This window comes from Nelumbo lutea, chromosome 4 (assembly GCF_056320005.1).
Source record: "Nelumbo lutea isolate HS-2025 chromosome 4, American lotus-T2T, whole genome shotgun sequence".
Lineage (NCBI taxonomy): Eukaryota > Viridiplantae > Streptophyta > Magnoliopsida > Proteales > Nelumbonaceae > Nelumbo > Nelumbo lutea.
In genome coordinates, this window is record NC_142687.1 from 40,044,410 (window position 1) to 40,063,768 (window position 19,359).

General features: G+C 37.3%; 2 protein-coding genes across 4 annotated transcripts; both read right to left on the reverse strand.

Moving 5' to 3' along the window:
- Positions 1–391: 391 nt before the first annotated feature.
- On the reverse strand, positions 392–5,616 carry LOC148855351 (uncharacterized). 3 transcript variants are annotated; one of them, XM_088986721.1, is made up of 4 exons: positions 5,453–5,616; positions 5,335–5,365; positions 5,146–5,185; positions 392–1,820 (listed from the first exon to the last, which is right to left on the reverse strand). In XM_088986721.1, exons 1-4 carry the CDS (start codon positions 5,484–5,486, stop codon positions 1,488–1,490), a joined length of 438 nt encoding a protein of 145 aa, XP_088842847.1. In that variant the 5' UTR covers positions 5,487–5,616; the 3' UTR covers positions 392–1,487. The 3 variants fall into 3 exon arrangements, with proteins under 3 accessions (XP_088842847.1, XP_088842849.1, XP_088842848.1); XM_088986723.1 differs by having other exon boundaries at positions 392–2,958; positions 5,449–5,616; XM_088986722.1 differs by lacking the exon at positions 5,146–5,185 and having other exon boundaries at positions 5,449–5,616.
- A 10,997-nt stretch (positions 5,617–16,613) lies between these two features.
- On the reverse strand, positions 16,614–18,795 carry LOC148855352 (amino acid transporter AVT3B-like). The gene is made up of 2 exons (XM_088985397.1): positions 18,225–18,795; positions 16,614–18,131 (listed from the first exon to the last, which is right to left on the reverse strand). The coding sequence occupies exon 2, from the start codon at positions 18,122–18,124 to the stop codon at positions 16,844–16,846; it is 1,281 nt and encodes a 426-aa protein (XP_088841523.1). The 5' UTR covers positions 18,125–18,131; positions 18,225–18,795; the 3' UTR covers positions 16,614–16,843.
- Between the last annotated feature and the right edge of the window lie 564 nt (positions 18,796–19,359).

Consider the following 19,359-nt stretch of genomic DNA (forward strand, 5'->3'; position numbering starts at 1 on the left):
AAATTTTCTTTATTTTTATTTGTATTTATTTTTTAGATTTTAGTATTTAATTATGGTATCATGGGTTTAGTTGTTTGACCCAATTGGTTTAGATGCTTTACATATCATCTAAAAAACCAGATTCAGATCAGCTTTAAGAGTACAAGTTTTTATATCATTAAAGTTAGTATTCATTGATCTAATTAATGAAATTTAATGATGAGAAACAAGAATACCTTAATTAATGGTACGTTTGGTTACCGAGAAAGGATGAGACTAGAAAGGATGGGATGAGAAAGAATTGGATGGGAAGAGAAAATATTGCTTTTTTAGATTTACATCTCGTGTTTGTTTCCCGAGAAACAATATGCTAAATAACCAGTTTCTTGTGTTTGTTTATTGAGAAAATCGGTTAATTTTGCAATGTGATGTTTTCAATTGCTTGACATTGTTCACACCAACACATGCAATAACAAGGTATGTTTGTTGACATGGACGTGTATTTTGCCACGTGGCATACATATAATGTGATAAATATTTCGTCTATTGCCACGTGGCAATCAAATTTGACAAAATGATAGTTTTATGGCAAAAGGGTGAAACAATGTTCCATTCATTTCATACAATATAATATAATCATGGCTAGTAGGCTGACCACGAGGTAGCTAATAATCAACCTTTCAGGCTGAATTTGTTCTCTCAAAGATTCCTTGTTTGCATCAATTTTTTGCATGAAAGAACATTCCTCTTCAAGTTTAGGCTGATGAAAGAACAACTATTCACATATATCCTTAAAACTCCTTTAAACCAATCACATTAGAATGGAATAAGAAAAATTGTCCATCATCATCTATGCAAGTTGACATTTCACTAGAACCTTTATCCATTCAAGAATTCATTCAATGAGATAGACACCCCATATAATGAACTAAAACATGCAGTTCAAAGAGATAGACATCCCATCCAAAACAAACATTCACTTAAACTTGTTCCTGTTCATCAAAGAGATAGACATCCCATTCAAAACAAGCATTCAACCTACTGATCAAAACATACACTCAAACATGTTCCTATTAATCATGACCATATACTAATCCAATTTCCAAAACAAACCTTCACTGGATATGATCCTGTTCATCATCAAACCTGTTTATCTAATCCAGTTCCCAAAATATATATTTATCGCCATATACTAATTCATCAAACATACTAAATAAAGTCTGTTCAAAGAAAAAAAAAAAACTAGTATGAAACTGTGAAGTCCTACCAAGTGGTAATTGTCCAAAAAAGTGTTAATATCAGTATGGGGTTCAGTCAACAAGGCCCAACTTCAATTCCAACCATGCCTTCCTCAGCTCCGGCACCAATGCATAAAATGCTATTGATCTGCTCTTGGATTCAGATAAGTAATCAATTTCCCTTATGATTCCCTAGTTTCATGACATCCTCATAGATCTTCTCCTTTTGGAGTAGACCGATTCCCTTCTCAACAGCAGAAGCCAATATCTTTATGCTACAGCAATGTCATGAACTTCTTCAACAACAGCAGCTGCATAGGACTTCCTCTTCCCTAACCCCTTCCACTCAGACGAGCTACCCTCCCCTAGTGGTTTAGCCTGAAGGGTCGAATCACCAACATTATCCCCTTCGTCAACATCATCAAATACAGGCTCTTGCATGGATGGCATGCTACTTTCATTCATTGAGGTTGCACCCCATCTATTCATTTCCCTAGTAGTGAATGCCCCAGATCCAATTACCTGGTCATTCCCACAAACTATGACAAATTGGTCATAGTTGTGGATGGACTTCCTCCTAAACTGCTTCGCTTCTGGATGCCCCTGTTTAGTAATGACGGATCAATCTAATGAGAACATATGCTGCATATTATAATTCTTATTCTAAGTATCACATTGAATGTTATCTTGATGTATTCAGCCCAAACCCGAGGCTCTGCATCGATTGTGAGGTCATTCCAGGAAAAACCCACGAGTTGATGTGATATTGGGTGGTACTGAAGTTCTTATTAATTTTCTTCATTCAGTTCATAATGTGGTTATGCGTACATTCAACACTATATTTATTGCTTATTGCTTTTGCAAACGCATTGTACGCCAGAGCTTTGAAGCTTTTGTCGACTTTATACCTAAGATCCACTTGTTCTACCAAAGTCTCAATCAGTGTATTATCCATATCGGCAGTCCAACTCATATTGGACTTACTAGATCTACTATCATTTTCACTATTTTGGGTATCCATATCTGATTCAAACCAACAACATCTCATATAATTCAGTTAACAAACATAACAATGTCCAAACATATAGTATGCTAAATTAGTAAAGCTAGAATAAAGAAAGAGTTCAATCAAATCAAACATTCACAAATGGTAGTTGTTCAATTCAAAATACAACTCCATTACAAAGTCCAACACAACTAAAATAAAGATAAACCATGGGTATATTAATGCCAACACCTGGATCGAGCCATCCGGTAGTCTACTCACATTTGGTTAGTTATATCCTCTCTAAAATGGTGTCCTTCTCTCACAGACTCATTTCTACTGATGTGCTGAGATGGCCGGGATACCTGAGTATCATCAACCACATCATCTGACTCTTCCCCATCATCTACTTCAACATCTGCACTTTCGGCTACCTCCCTATCATATTAAGACATTATAAGATCATATGGGTTCACTCCTATTATATGGTTATGTTATTTGCAGCATGCTAAGACAATCTTGACTTGTGCTTTGAATGGTAATGTTGCTCAGAAACCGAGAGTGGGAAGTGTTTCTTGAGGACCCCATAAATCCGCTCAACCACATTCCTAAGTGAAGCATGACGAAGATTAAACAACTCTTTGGGGTTCTCAGGTTGATGTGAACCCCATTCCTTCATATGGTATCTTGTTCTTTGATACGGGTTAAGGAAGCTGGACTTAAGAGCAAAACCCACATCTACCATGTAATATTTACCTAATTAGAATACAAGAAATGGTTAGATACCAATTTCCACATTTATACCTAATATGACCTATATGGGCATGTATTGATACCTTGTGGGATTTCTAGTTTATGCTCCCTTGACAATGCACTACTTAACATGCGGGAATCCGATGCAGCACCCTCCCATCCAGGCAACACATATATATGAAAAGAAAGTTGAAAGAACATGCAATAAGGATATTTTGTGTTAGATATGATTTACGACCACAGAATCTAACTATGTTTGGAAGTGGAACCTTCACAGGTATGTACATGCCATCAATTGCCCCAACACAATCCTGCCAAGAAAGTAATACGATTTGTATTTTATGATTCATCACCTAGATTCATATAGGCAACTAAGGGGTATAATATTTACACTACCATTACCTTGAAATATGGCCAAAAAGTTCTGTCAGTTTCTAATCTCAGGTGGTGTCTCTATAATAGTTGGTTGAACCAAGTATCTATCTTCTAAGCTCAAAACTACATCCAACACCAAGTTGAAGTGACAGCTAACAATCTCCCGGATCTACTAAAGTGAAACCCCATGGTCCTATTCCTGACATTGTGTGCTAAGATGTGCAAAAATCTAGCAACTTGTTCTTCTGCACTAGCCCTTAATGTATCATGGAGTCGTCCAGTTTCCCGCAAAATTTTACAAAAAGGCTTCTTTCCCCATTCTTAATTGGTTGTAACAATCAATTTGTCTTCCCCTATACAATCGATCTAGTAAATCTTGTCATTATAAGTCTCAATTCACAGAAGGTTCCCAATCAACATAATCCAATCATTCTTGTACCAAAGTCCGTGCAATTGCAACTTCACTAGTTGCAGGTCCAACAATTGCAATCAAAATTTGATTGTTCATCTGTAGATAATCATGGCATTTCATGTTACAAAGAACAAAGGATGTGCCTTTACTAATACTATCTGTTAGAAAATTTTAATTAGGCCAACCGGTATAGAAAGATAGATTGAGAGAAAGGGGGGAAAGAGAGAGAGAGAGAGAGAGAGAGAGAGATGGATTTCAATATTAAAATATTGAGATATAGATAGAGTGATGGAGAGATGGACAGAGTGTGAGGGATAGAGAGAGGGAGGGAGGGATTGAGGGGGAGATGGAGAGAGGGGGATAGATGTAGATTTCAAATCTGAAATCTGAACTGTTGAGTGATATACATATAAATATATAGAGAGAGATAGAGAAAGAGAGGGAAGAAAGAGAGAGGGAAAGAGAAAGTGGGAGAGAGAGTGAGAGAGATATTTCAAATCCGAAATCTGAAATATTGAGTGATATGTAGAGAGAGAGGGGAAGATAAAGAGAGGGAGGGAGGGATATTTTCAAATATCAAATCTGAAATCTTGAGTGAGAGAGGGAGAGGGAGGGAGGAAGGGGAGAAAGAGAGAGAGAAGAGAGTGACTATAGATAGATAGGTAGACATAGTACGCATTTACAAAGAGAAGACAAAATGAAACATGGTATAAGTTGTAGACATAGTAGGTATAAGTTGTAGACAAAATGAAACATAGTATTAGTTGTAGACATAGTAGGTAGATATGTATAGGTCGTATACATAGTATGTGTTTACAAAGAGAAGACAAAATGAAACATGGCAATTATACATTGTCCACATTACTTATCAACAACATTCTTATCAACATTGGTTTCTATTATCGCCAAAATCAACAAAAAAAAATACCCATATAGTGTATGGTTTGTATTCATTCCCAAAATTTGTTTGTATCAATCCCATAAATCAACAAAATGTTGGTTTGTATTCATCCCACAAATCAGCAAAACATTAGTTTGTATTCATCCCACAAATCAGCAGAAAAACAAATTCATCCCAAATACCAGCACAAAAATTGGTTTATATTCATCACAAAACTCAGCAAAAAAAATCGGTTTGTATCCATCCCAATATTGGTTTGTATTCATCACAAAAATCAGCACAAAAAATTGGTTTCTATTCTTCCCAAAATCAGCACAAGAAATTGGTTTTGTATTCATGCCAAAATCAGCAAAACAAAAATTTTGTATTCATCCAAAAATTCAGAGAAAAGCATCCATCCATCACACGATGGTTTTCATCCCAATAATGTGTTGAATACACCCTGCTATTCAAAAAAAAAGGAAAAATGAACACAAATCAGTGGTCGTATGAACACTATTACCTTTGTGCGAGTGAGCAAAAATGGTACATACCTCAAACCCCTAAATCACAAAAAACAATACACATCTCAACCTAAAATGTACCACATTGAAAAAAAGATGACCACAAAACCTTAAATAATACAGAACTTATGGTAGATATATAATAGTCGTTCATCATTTTGGATCTGAATATAGGTAGGATATCTTACCTTTGCGCGAGTGAGCAAGGAGATTTGGACCCTACAAGTTAAAAAACACAAAAAAAAAGCGTTAGATCTACAAGATAGAAGTGTAGATCTATAGAAAAAAAAAATCAATGTTACATGCCGAGAAGAATGAATTCTGGACAGAGAGCAGCCATCTCTTCCCGCCGACAAGAGGATCTTGTCCAAGATAAAATTAGTCTTAAATATAGGACTTATGAGAATTAATGTCAAATTGAAGCCCTCAACTAGATTAAACTTGGGTTAGGATTCTGGTCCATCCAAAATTTAACAAATGTTGAACCCTACCTGACCTAAGTGGCACCTATACTTATGGTTACGGATGGCAATATCTACCCTACTCCGGTGGTATAGCCCTTTTGTGGTGAGGATGTGTTTTGGGATTTTGCAACCCAGATAGGTATGGGTATTGTTGAGAGGCATATTATACTGTTGAATTTAATAATATTTTGAATTTTATATAAAGGATAATTGTAGATTTAAAACCCAACCCACCCCACCCTTAAATGTGAAGAGGGTAGGGTCTGGGAGGATTTGCATTTTTCATGTACAGAAAAATTTTGGATTCTGAAAATCCAACCCACTAAGTGGGTTTTGGGAGGATATAGGTTAGGAGGTTTAAGGAAACAGGTAAGCTCTAAAATCTACAAAATCCTCCCTCCCCCTCCCCAACTGGCCCTAATGCCATGACTGCATCAAGTGGTCCCTTAGACCCAAGTCCCCAACTGCCAAAGATTCTAAGTAAGGGTGTCAATGGACCGGTTTTGAATTGAACCCTGTTCAGTCCAAAACCAATTTGGATGGATTAGACGGATCAATAAGACATTTTGGATTGGACCAATCCAATCTAAAATATTCATTAGATTGGATTGGGTCTGGTCCGTCCGTAACAAATTTATATTGGATTAGGTTAGATTAAGCCAATATCCGATCTATTGATATAAGATAAAAATATATGTGTCAATGGACCGAGTTTGAGTTGAAACCAATCTAAATCAAAATGAATTTGAACAGATTGGACGGTCCAAACATTGAATTGGACCGGGCCAAATTCGTCCAAAACATTTATTAGATTGGATTGGACCTAATCCATTTATAATGAACTCAAATTAGAAATAATAAGAATGAGGTGATAGTGAATCTGAAAGGAGGTAGAAGAAAGGCTTAGTAACTTTGGACTTTGGAATGAGCCGAAGAATCTGCAACCATGAAAACAGAGATAGAAAGGCAGCTGTCGTCTTATACCACTAATTTACGTGTCTTTTAAGTGCGCACATCAAAGCTGGTGAAGCTGGTGGCACCATCCATTGACAAGCATATGGACGGTGGGTTGTGACACCAAAATTGTTAAATGTTTACGTTAAACAATTTTTAATCCATTTATTTTCATCCACTGCCAATTATTTTAAGGTTATTGAAATGAAAATGTAATACCGTAAGATGATTTCACAATTGACATGACACTAGACACAATGACTGAGGGCTCGAATTGCTACCCACAAGTTTTCACTTCTCTACCCATAGAAGAGATATTACAGCTATGCGTCGGGAATATCTTTGTTCTCATTCATAGCAGGGAGATATTCCTAATACACAGTGATTAATACACAATAATGATGGTCTGTGAGCAGAGATGTGGGAACAACCTGTGGGTAGTAGATCCCAAGTGAATCTGTAGATCATACGATGATGTTGCAGAATACTGTGAGACACCATTTGTTTCTGGATTGTGGGTAAGTAACTTTTGCATATGGAGGAAAATTTGATCAACTATGTCAGTACAATTTTGTCCATTATTAACACAGGTAAATTCACTTATCTGGGTGATCTTACGAGGCATGAGTCCTAACTGGTCTCAATAAAAGAATCTCTCTTAATGGATTGAAATTAAGGGGTTCATTCCCTGCTGAAGAAAGCGCTCCCAACCATCAGATGGGTTGTCAACACAATTACAATCTGAAACAGGAAAACATTTCAAACGAGGCCCATCAATGGTTCAAATGGGAATCAAACCTTGAAAGGTTAAGGGAGTCTCTCCTGCTTCACTGTGGCTTGGCGAATTACCAGGATGCTAGGAACAAAAGCTCCAAAATTGAATGGGGCAAATTTTTTAAAGTATCCTTAGGGTTAGTTAATTGACTAATTCTATCATTATTGTTTACATATTGTATTAAAATGCCCCGCTTTTTCTAACAAGTAACATTATTGTTAAGTACTAACTGAAAAAATAAATTATAAAATTTATCCTTCACTATTCTTCAAATTCTCAAAATAAAACCTAATTAATGAAAATTTTCGAGAACTATTGTGTCAATGTAGGCGCTGAAGGTAAACCAACACCACCATATCCAAAGAGTAAATAACGGTTGTTGACATTATACCAACGTGAATACAGACAATCGACGTCAAAAGCCATAGATCTTGACCCCCTATTTTCGCTACTGTGGTCAGAACCACCACTTGTATCCTTTATAATATCAAGTCTCTACAAATCCCAATGGGAGAAAATCGGTCAGTTCCCGACATGGGACTACGGATGAAAAAATGGAAACCAGAACCCTAACGTGTGCCACTAAAGAAGGTGGTGAAGCTAATGTGTGTCACTCGAGGTCTGAAATGTTGGATTTTAATCTCATAAGAGATTAAATCCAATGGATTGATTGGTCAATTACATGAGAATTTGCACATACACACTTGTTTAGAAAATTAGCCTTTCTCTTACAAAACTTAATTTTGAATTTGTCCCACATTGGAAAATTATAAACTTTGTTTTCAATATTTTAATAAGAGTTGTTTTACACTCCTTAGAAATAGTAGAGGAGAGTATGGGGGTTTGATACCGAGCAACACGCACACATGTGCGGTGCAATGAGGTGCTTTAGAAGCGCACTTTGCTCGCGAGCACCCGCGTGGCTTTGGTTTTGGTGCGATGTTTGAAATTGTGACTGTTCAAGGTGCCTTCTCTGAACCAACACCTACATTTTCTTCGTACATCTTCATAAACTATTTAAGGAGCATGAATCAGATTTCAAAAACACACATTTTCGAAATCCACTTTCTCTCTCTCTCAGTTCAGTCTGCTACAGTCTCACAGAAGGCTTCTTTGAAGATTCTTCAACTTTGCTAGTTGCAAATTCTCGCCCAAGGCTCTGTTGTATCCTGGGAACATATTTGCTTGTAACCCAATAGCAAACTCAATGAAAATGAGTGGAGGCAAATAACGTTCTAAAGACAGTGTCTTCAAACGTGCCTCAAAGCTTCTCCTCCAAAGTTACAGTGGCCCCATTTCCCAATAATTTTAGAACGTTATTCTACAATGGAGGCGGAAGCAAGCATGACTTCTATCAAGATGATGAACCAAGATCTTATTCGACTGGACCAGTTCGATGGAGTAAACTTCAGCCGATAGCAAGACAAGATGATCTTCTTTCTAACCACACCAAAACTATATTATCTACTGGACCCGAATCTGCAATCACTTCCTGAACCCATTGACAATGACTTAGAAAAAGTAAAAAATGAAAGAGCAAAACGAGAAGATGACTCACTTCTGTGCCGAGAACACATATTGAATGCCTTATCAAACCAGCTCTACAACTTCTACAAGGAACTTATATCTCCAAAATAAATCTGAAAGGCCCTGGAATTCAAATACAAGGTGCAAGAAGCAGGTACGAATAAATATATTATTGCAGAATACTTTGATTTTACCGTGAATGACAATAAACTCATACTGGAGCAAGTTCATGAACTACACGTGATAGTCAACAAAATTCGATCCATTAACATCATTCTTCCTGAATCTTTCCAAGTGGAAGCAATCATTGCCAAACTTTCACCCTCTTAAAAGGATTATAGGAAGAAACTTCTACACAATGCTGAGAATTTACTTTGGAGCAAATTTAGCAACACTTTCGTATTGAAGAAGATTCTCGGATTAGAGACAGTAGAGATAAGACCCTGGTCGGTATGCTGAACTCAGAGGTTAATTTTGTGGAAAACGAATTGAAAAAACTAACCCTGCATTACAAGTAAAGAATAAGGATGAGAACTTCAAGAAGAGCAACAATAAGAAATGATCATGCTATGTTTGTGGAAAGAATGGGCATTATGCTCAAGTCTGTCGACATTGAAAAGGCGGAATCAAGTTTGCAAACATGATAAAGGCAATCTAATCGCCATGATTACTGAAGTCAACATGGTAGAACCATCTTCTAGATGGTGGTTTGATTCAAACATCACAGTCCATGTTTGCAAGAACAAGTCCTTGTTCAAGACATATGAAGAAGTGACTGATGGCCAAGATGTACAGATGGGAAACTAAATATGTGCCAAAGTTGTTGGAAGAGGTAGCGTAGAGTTGAACTTCACCTTCGGAAAGACACTGACTCTCTTGAATGTTCTCCATGTTCCTGACATTAGAAAGAACTTAGTTTCAATAAATCTTGTTTGTAAGAGAGGATTCAGAGTTGTTTTTGAATTCGACAAATTAATCATATCCAAGAATGGGATGTTTGTTGGAAATGGATATGATTGTAATGGTATGTTCAAATTAAGTATTAATGAAGGAAAAGTTTCTGCTTATATTGTTGATTCTTTCTCTTTATGGCATGATAGATTAGCACACTTGAATTTTAAATCCATAAAGAATATGAACAAACTTTGTATAATTGTTTACAGTAATGAATCAACTGAAAAATGTGAGATATGTGTAAAATCTAAAATGGCTAAGAAATTTTTTCCTAGTGTTGAGAGAAATTCTCAACTTCTAGAACTAATTCATTCTGATATCTGTGAACTCAATGGTTTATTAACTAGATGAGGTAAGAGATACTTGATAATATTTATAGATGACTTTTCTAGGTACACCTATGTCTATCTTATGAGAACTAAGGATGAAGCATTTGACATTTTAAATTGTACAATACTGAAATTGAAAATCAATTAAAAAAGAAAATTAAAATCCTTAGAAGTGATAGAGGTGCTAAATATTTTAAAAATGAGTTTAATTCTTTCTGCGAAGAATTTGGAATAATACATTAATGTTCTGCTCCCTATACCCCTCAACAGAATGGTCTGGCCGAAAGGAAAAATATAACACTTACAGAAATGATAAACTGTATGCTGTTAAAAGCTAATGCACCCTTAAACCTATGGGAGAAGCAGCTTGTCATTTACATAACAGAATTTTTTCTAGAGTTAATAACAAATGCCCATATGAATTATGGACAGGAAGAAAGCTTAATTTAGTATATCTAAAAGTGTGGGGTGTTTAGCATATTATAGAGTTTCAGATCCTAAAAGAACCAAATTAGGACTCAGAGCGAAGAGAACTATATTTGTTGGATATGTAGAGCATAATAAGGCCTATAGGCTTCTAAACTTAGAGTCCAGCATAATAATTGAAACTAGAGATGTTGAATTCTTTAAAAATAAATTGTATTCTGAATATATAGAAAATGAATCCAAAGGAAATGATAGAGAACCTGAACGAGAAACTCAGATCCCAATACCTATTTATAATAATGAAACTGAAAGAAGAAATAACACAACTATAACACCTACAATAGAACATAGAAGAAGTCAAAGACAAAGAACAGAGAAACACTTAGGTTCATATTTTATCTCTACTCAATCGGTTGAAGTTGGTAGAGAGAAGATTTTAAATAAAATACACATTGTCTTAAACATTGAAAATGATCCAAAAACCTACAGTGAGGCCATGATCTCTGGAGATGGTACATTTTGGAAAGAAGTTATAAATGATGAAATTGATTTAATAATGTCAAATAACACATAGGTACTAGTAGACATGCCTCTATGATCAAAACCAATAAAATATAAATGGGTATTTAGAAGAAATCATAACACTGATGGAACTGTACAAGTTTTTAAGAATAGATTAATAGCCAAAGGATTTAGTCAAATGGAATGGATTAATTACTTTAACACCTATGCACCAGTGACTAGAACAATTTCTATTAGAACACCCATAGCATTAGCATCTATTTATCACTTATTTGTTCATCAAATGGATGTTAAAACCGATTTCTTAAATAATGATTTAAATGAAGATGTTTATATGGAACAACGAGAATGATTTGTTCTTCTTGGAAATAAGAAGAATGTCTATGAACTGGTTAAATCACTATATGGATTAAAACAAGCACCTAAATAGTAGCATGAGAAATTTGATTCTTGCATTCTAGCTTTTGGTTTTAAACATAATAGTGCTGATAGATGCATCTATTCAAAATTCACTGAAAATTATGGAGTAATTGTGTCTTTATGTTGATGATATGCTTATTGTGGGTACAAATATGATTGGCATAAATGAAACTAAAAACTATTCATCCTCTATCTTCAAGATAAAGGATTTAGGAGAAGTAGATACCATTTTGAGAATAAAAGTTAAAAAGCATAGTAAATGTTAGGGATTAAGCCAATCACATTATATTGAGAAAGTACTTGAGAAATTTAAACATTTAGGGTTTAAAGAATATAACATGCCATATGATTCTAATATAAAGCTAGTAGAAAATACTGGTAGTGCAATTGTACAACTTGAGTATGCTAGTGTAGTAGGAAACTTGATGTATGTTATACTTTGTACTAGACCTGATATTGCATTTGCAGTAAGTAAACTCAGTTGGTTTACAAATAATCCCAATGCAGAGCACTAGAAGGCAATTGAGAGAGTTCTTGGGTATCTCAAAAGAACCTTGGAATTTGGCTTATTTTACTATGATTATCCAACTTGGTATACTGATGCAAGTTGGATTACCAGTAATGGAGATAAAAAGTCCACATCTAGATGGATTTTCGTCCTTGGTGGGGGTGCGATCTCTTGGGCATCGAAGAGACAAACTTGTATATCTTACTCGACCATAGAATCCAAATTCATAACCTTTGTGGCTGTTGGAAAAAGCGGCTGAATGGATTAAGAATTTATTATTGGATATAAAACTTTAGCCTAGTCCTATGCCTCCAATTTTCATTTACTGTGATAATGAGACAACTCCGTCAAGAGCCAACAGTGGTACCTACAATGGTAAGTCCAAACATCTAAGTCTGAGACATGAATTTATTAGGCAATTGATTCAAGATGAAGTCATCGCTATAACCTATGTGAGGTCAAGTAAAAACTTGATTGATCCTCTTACCAAGGGCTTGACCAGACAATTCCCCCATGGCATCATGGAAGAGAACGAGAGGGAGAGGGAAGAGAGGGTGTTCAACGATTCCCCTATGGCACCAAGGATGAGAGGTAGAGGAAAGAGGGGGAGTTCAATAAGGCAGTTCCGACAGTTCCCTGTGGCATCATGGAAGAGAACGAGAGGGAGAGGGAAGAGGGGGTGTTCAATTAGGCAATTCCTACGGTTCCCTACTCAATGGGAGTTCAACGAGGCGTTCTCTGCTCAATGAACACAATTCCGTTCCTCTTCCTCTTCCATTTATCTGCTCCATGTAAGAGATTAATCCGAAGTCTACCTTCAATCCCCATGACACTGGTTTTTTCAAAGGAATCAGCAGGAGAAATATGCCGCCACCGAAGTCCTTCTTGGATCTCGTTCCCTTCCTAACCTCTGCATTTTTCCGATGCCGCATTTGTATATAAACCAAACATGTGCCAACTAGATTTGAGAAGCCCAATATTTGAGGATGAATGTATCTACCACGGATGTCCCAAAGCCCTCCCTCTTCCCCAAACAATCTCAAAGCCAATGTCTTCGATCCATCACTATTATATCATGACTAACCATCAAATTGAAAAGAGTATTTTAAGAATTTTCAAAAAATATACCAGCCACATGTCACACGTGAAGTTTGATTAAACTTAAAAGTGATTTAAGACAATATGGAAATAGTAGAGGTAGAGTTATGATCAATTAACTAAACTATATGCTGAGAGGACTTTGTTTTAGAAGTTTGATTAAACCAAAGACACCGGAGTCAAAAGAAAGAATTTTCCTTGTGCCTCTACTGAATTAAGATTGAACATCATCTAAAAAAAACAATCAAAAATTAAAACATAAGACTTATTCAGCAGCCAAGTGACTTGGACACTTGCATGGAAGTACATAGGAAATTGATGCCATAATTTGATTTATAGTGTGGGTCCATGCCAAGTGCAGTTTATTTTTTGAGTCAAAAAATATCAATCAGAAAAGAGTGAATTTAAAAAACTAAAAAAATAAAAATCCAATAGAGAACCTTCATAACAGTTACTACCATGGTTTTCAAAACTGGACCAGACGGTATGGTCGGACAAGAACTGAAAACTGGCCAGGTGATCGGCTCCGTTTTACCCCAGAAATATTATTTCCCCCAAGACCGTTGATTTGGTCAGCAAACCGCTGATCCAGGCATTTGACCCATTTGAACTGTTCACCGGTTTGGCCGGTTTTTATTTTTTAAATTTTGATTATTTTTTTGTCAGAACAGGCCATCCATTCGGTTCAAACAGTCAAACAATTTGACCCAGGAACCGGACCCTGACCGGTTCATTGTCCGAATCAGTTTTAAAAACCTTGGTTACCACCCTCTATATGCCAGTAATAGATAAAGTCTTCAAGAGCAAAAGCAGGACTTTTTTTTTGGCTTCCAAAACAATAGATGCATACGAGAGGGGGCTATGATGGTTAAGGACAACTGTTAGCTTAATTCAGGTAAGTGTGGCTATCAATTTCATGGAGGAGCCAGGAATCTGCAAAAAGCAAGCATGATCACCAGAAATAGTCTAACAGGGAGCACAAAGATAATTAAAAATAAATAAAAAATCAAGTCGTTCTAGATGTGATAGGAAAGGGTCCACTTCTTGAAATTGAAATTGCTACCTTCTATAGAAAAAAAAAATGAAACCAGGAGAAATGATCTACTTCCATGCTGGTCAAAACACCCCCTACACCAGACAAACCAGGAGAATTGATGAAACTAGTCTGTTTTAAAATCCACCCTTCTCCATTGCAGGAAATATACAACTTGCTTACAATGTCTCAGCAATCTATGGAACACTAAGCAGTTAAAAGCAAACTAGTACAGCTCAAAACAGAATCAATAAATGCTCTAACATATAAATGATGGTTAAAATGCATGCAACAGCTTAGGACCACGGTTAGACTTGAGGGGAAATCAACAGAACACTAAATGGTATCTCAAATAAATAAATCAAAAGGACAAGAAACTCACATCAGGGTGACTCATTGGAGATCTCCAAGGGAGCCAGGGAGGAAATTCAGGGGATTCTCAACTCTCTATCAATGAACCGACGAGGATGCAAGCATCATCTCCTTTGGATATCAAAAACAACTGCTGATAAAAAATTGGACCCTACCCACCACATGGTCAGGTAAAGCTAAATTTATGGGTGCTTACTAGGAAGAACACAAGGGCTCAGAGGATCGTTTAAGGGACCAGAAGCTGAGACTTTTGCAGCCTGTTCTGAACCTATTGGAAACACTACAGCCATTAGACAACATTCAAGAGACAAGATTCTTAAGAGGACAGCCTTCCCAAGTACAGTGCAGTACAAAACTCTTTCAAAGATAGAATGCTATCATTATCCTGATCAATTAAGTACTAGATCTGCTTTAAGACCTCTGACAATTGCCAATAGTAATAACATAAGCAAAATGTTGTTATAGAACACAATAAAAGCCTTTTCATTTCTTGTGCTTACCAGAGTCAAGGAAATATTAAATTGCTAATGAAGTTTCAAGTAACATACAAAAGGTTGCATAAAAAGATATAGGAAAAAAACATAGAAGCGCATAATAATATGATAGCATTTTGACCCTACGGCATACAATTAAGCATGCAGTAAATAAAAAAAAAAAACAAAAGGAAACTGAAATGCAAGAACACACAAAGCAGAACCATAAGTTTGAACCTTCTTCAATAGCCATCTCACAATAGAACAGATTATGAGTGCAAATTGCAATCCATTACAGTTCAAACGTCAATAATAATGAAAATAATAAAAGAGAGAGCAGCCTGCAGCATTACTCATTCTTCAAAAGAATCCGTGGAGCAGATAGGCATCATTGCTTAGTGTCTGTGCAGATCCATGTGTTCCACAGAGAGGCTACAAGGTACTACAGGCCAACCAAATAAATGACCTAGATCCACATTTCCAGTGATAGACCAGAGAAAGCATAAAATTGCACGGTTGAACCTCGACAAGAAATTCTGCCTTACTCTAAAGAGCATACTGGTAGACTTTGATTTCAAGCACATAAACCTCAAAACTAAATCAATAAACAAAAGCTATCTACTTCTTTGGAGTCTCCAACTTAAAAACGGGTTGCAGGCCTGTTTCCCAGTGATTTTTTTTTCATCTCTATCAGTGTCTACCTCCACAAATCACTTCTGTGTACTTGAATATCAGAATCATCTTTGGCCAGGGAAGCTGACTAGCTGGGAGCAGAGTTTTGTGTTGAAACTTGTTGATGTTTTTTCCAACAGTGACTTGACCTGCTGAAATGCCTGATGAAATAAATGCAGAGATCTATGTTGAAGCCTCCAAGCCAATTAGTTGAGACTGGAGGGTTTAAACCTCCAAGAGTTCCTGCCCAAGGGTATTATTGATCAGTGACCCCTGGTGAGGTGAAGCAGAACCAGCAGGAATAGGAGGGAAAAGGACTAATGACTCCACTAGGAATTCGCCATTGGGTCACAGATCAAATGACTCAACCAGACAGCTCAACTTAATCAAATAAAATATATATGGTGAGGTTACAAAACCTATCCACTGTTGTCTGTGGTATGTTTGACCAAGTCAACATTTCTAAGAACCTGGCAAGCTAAAAATCGTCATTGCTGTTGGACCCACTTAAACTTCTTCCTAATCATATCAATACAATAACCTCTGCATGTAAATATTTGCAAGTTAAATATACTATTTTGTTAAAATTCTACTTGTACACATGGGAAAATTAAAAAACAATTCTTGCATTGAATAAAAGCTTGCAAAGCATTAGGTAATTGAAATGCTAGAAGATTGAGCCATTGAGACATGTCTATGAAGCTCTAATAAGTAGTTTAGAGCTTAAAAAGAGTCTCCAAATTTCTATCTTCACTTTATACTGGAGTTAGGAAAGCAGAATTGCAAAAATAGAACCTGCTTTCCACACTACATCATCAAGGGATAGATGCTCATCAAACAAAGGGTTAGATGCTCATCAATTAGTTTTTGAGCAAAATAGGATTAACTATTAATAAACAATTTTAAGTAACAAATACTCTTAATCCATAGTTCCATACAATTCATTCAATGAACCATGCTATTATTTAATTCTATTGATGAGCCATGCTCTAATTTAATATTATCTTCTGACAATGACTCGTAAAGATATAAAATTCAAATTATTCAAGAGACTAAATACAAATCAAACCAAGCATACTAACACCCTGTTGTTTGTATCAATAATATAATGTAATACAATCACGATCACATATTACACAGATTCATTGCTTCTCCTCGAAGTGGCCAAACTCAAACCTTGGGAGCCAAAATCGCCATTAGGGAAGACCAGGTTCCGGAGATGCCAAAAATGATCCCCAAAACCACAATCACAATGTCCAAAACTAGTCCTTTCCATCCCACCTCATCCTTGAATACTAACAAGTGAAAGAGAGCAGGCAACACAAATCCTAACGCACAGCACACACTACTACCGACCAAAGACAGAAAATCAGCAAAATTAGGCACAAGCAAGGCAGCCAAGGTCACCCCCAAAACCACAGCCCACCTTAACCACATGCAATACCTTCCTTCACAAAGCCTCCTTTCAACTATCTCATAGACTGGGTTCATCATCAAAGGAAACGTGAAGAACAGATTCACACACAAACCCAACTGAACCAAGCTGCTCACTAGCCCTTTCCCAAGGTTGGTTGTGATTATATCTTTCGTATCTTCTCCAAAAGCAAAGTAACCCAGAGCTCCAAATGCTCCATACATCAACGTGATAAACGCCATGGAAAGGCCCAAAATCTTCCCAAATTTTTCCTTGTCTTTAGTCTCTGTTTCCAGTGGCAGAACCATTCCGATCCCTTCAAATGCATAAATAGCGACGCCCAGGCCGTAGAAGAAGACAGAAAGACCCCCAAAACTCTCCAAAGCAGGCCTTTGTTTTAGAAAGATAAATACGTCTTCCACCATAACAATACCCATCGCTCCAAGATCGACGACATCAGCAAAAATGCTCAAAGGGGCGAGATGGGTCAATGAAGAAATCGAGTTCAACCCTAATTGGAAAGGCAAGCACCCCCAGATGTAAAAAAACTTGGGCTTAAACCCCAATATGCGTGGGTCGAAATTGGTGGCGGTGGCCGAATTGAAAACATAGGCCAAGGTGTTGGCAATGAAGATGAGGTAGCTGACGCAGAACCCTGCTTGGGAGAGGACAATCATGGCGTCAACAGCGAATCGCCCAATTGGGCCGCAGACCGTGAAGCCGAGATCGCCAAAAGAGTTGATCTTGGAAAAGCCCTGAAGAGACTCCAGTTTCCGGCGGGTGTACACAAGAAGCATCATACAGTGATAGGTAAGGAAAGCAACGGTGGCGATCATGAGGATGCCGAAGACCCACCCGGTTTTCATGAAGGTGTAAGGCAGACCAAGGACGCCGGCTCCAACGATGGCAATGAAGACGTTGGCAAAGGTCTTAGGTTTCGATGACAGAGGTCGGGGCTTTCCGATAAGTGGTGTGTCTTCTCTGGCCAGTGGCCGAAGGCGATAAGAAGACGAACTCGCTTCCTTGTCGAACCCCATCTTTTAACTGCACGAAAACGCAGCAGAAACTATGGGTTTGATGCTGCAAGATGGGAAACCCTATCTGCTGTGGTTCGGTTAAGAGAACGCGGTTACGCACCTCAGTTATGATTTCCCAGCCCACGCAGTGAATTGGGTTCGATGAGTGTGCTGGCAACGACTGATTGACGAGGACGATGATCAAGATTCGAGATCGTTGTCTGAGGCAGCCGCTGTTATCAATGACGGCGCCGATTGGAGGATACTGAGAGAGACAAGGAGAGAGAAAGTAGGAGATAAGAGATGGTGGCGGCGAGTTTGCTGTACGGAGGTGCAGCTGCCAAAAGCAGTGATGGTACTGCAATATCAGGTGGTGTTCAGTGAAGTTGGGTGGCGGGTGGCCGGATGAAAAGAAACTAGAAGAAGAGGGGAAGGGGAGGAGAGAGAAAAGGAAGAAAGAAAGAAAGAAAGGGGGGATTGACCGGACTGATTCTCAGTTCCGATATTCCTTCCGATCGGCAGACGAGGGAGAGAGAGAAGGGAAGGGGGGAAGTAGTAGGAGAAGAAGAAGAGGGCGGCCGATTTGAGCTGGCTGCAAGGAACGTTGAATGCAACGATTAGAGCAAAGTCAGCAGACACCACATAATGAGAATAGAGTCAGGTAGAGAGATGCTTCCTCAAAACGTTGAAACGTTGTGCAGTACAAATACTGTTTACAAAAAAAAGTTGAAATGGTTTTATTTCATCATCTTTTTGTCGAAAGTGGAAAGGATCTCGTCATCAGGGATTGTCTGATTACAATAAAAAGGAATCTAGATCTTAGACTGATCGACGTTCATGGGCCTACATTTCATTTTTTTATGCATGGGCTACATGATTCTTTTGTTTTTTTATTCATGAATATCACTCTCTCTCAAATTGGGCTTACGGAATAGCCAAAGGACCTGTTTGTCCCACACTTGAGAAATGGAGTACGAGTTTTTTTTCTTTTTCTTAAATTTTCTTTCAAATCAAACACAGCCTGAGAATTCATTTGATTCATGAAAAATATATTAAAAGATCAGATTTTTTTGGAAAGTCTACGATAACGAGAAAGACATGCTATGCAAATTGCTATGATAAGGGAAAGAAATGGTATCCGAAGCGCTCTGATAACATATCCGAAGAGTTTTGATCAATAAAAACATCTTTGTAAATTTCGATGAATACCCCCATGGGCCAACCCAATTATATATTAAAGGTCATATAAATATTAT

What these genes read in the sequence shown, in the direction of transcription:
- LOC148855351 (XM_088986721.1), bottom strand. Translation starts at nt 5,486, where the DNA reads ATGGCTGCTCTCTGTCCAGAATTCATTCTTCTCG. An exon ending in TCCAGAATTCATTCTTCTCG is followed by an intron (nt 5,366 to 5,452) that starts GCATGTAACATT and finishes TTTAACTTGTAG; the next exon opens with GGTCCAAATCTCCTTGCTCA. An exon ending in TTTTGCTCACTCGCACAAAG is followed by an intron (nt 1,821 to 5,145) that starts GTAATAGTGTTC and finishes ATTACTAAACAG; the next exon opens with GGGCATCCAGAAGCGAAGCA.
- LOC148855352 (XM_088985397.1), bottom strand. Translation starts at nt 18,124, where the DNA reads ATGGGGTTCGACAAGGAAGCGAGTTCGTCTTCTTATCGCCTTCGGCCA.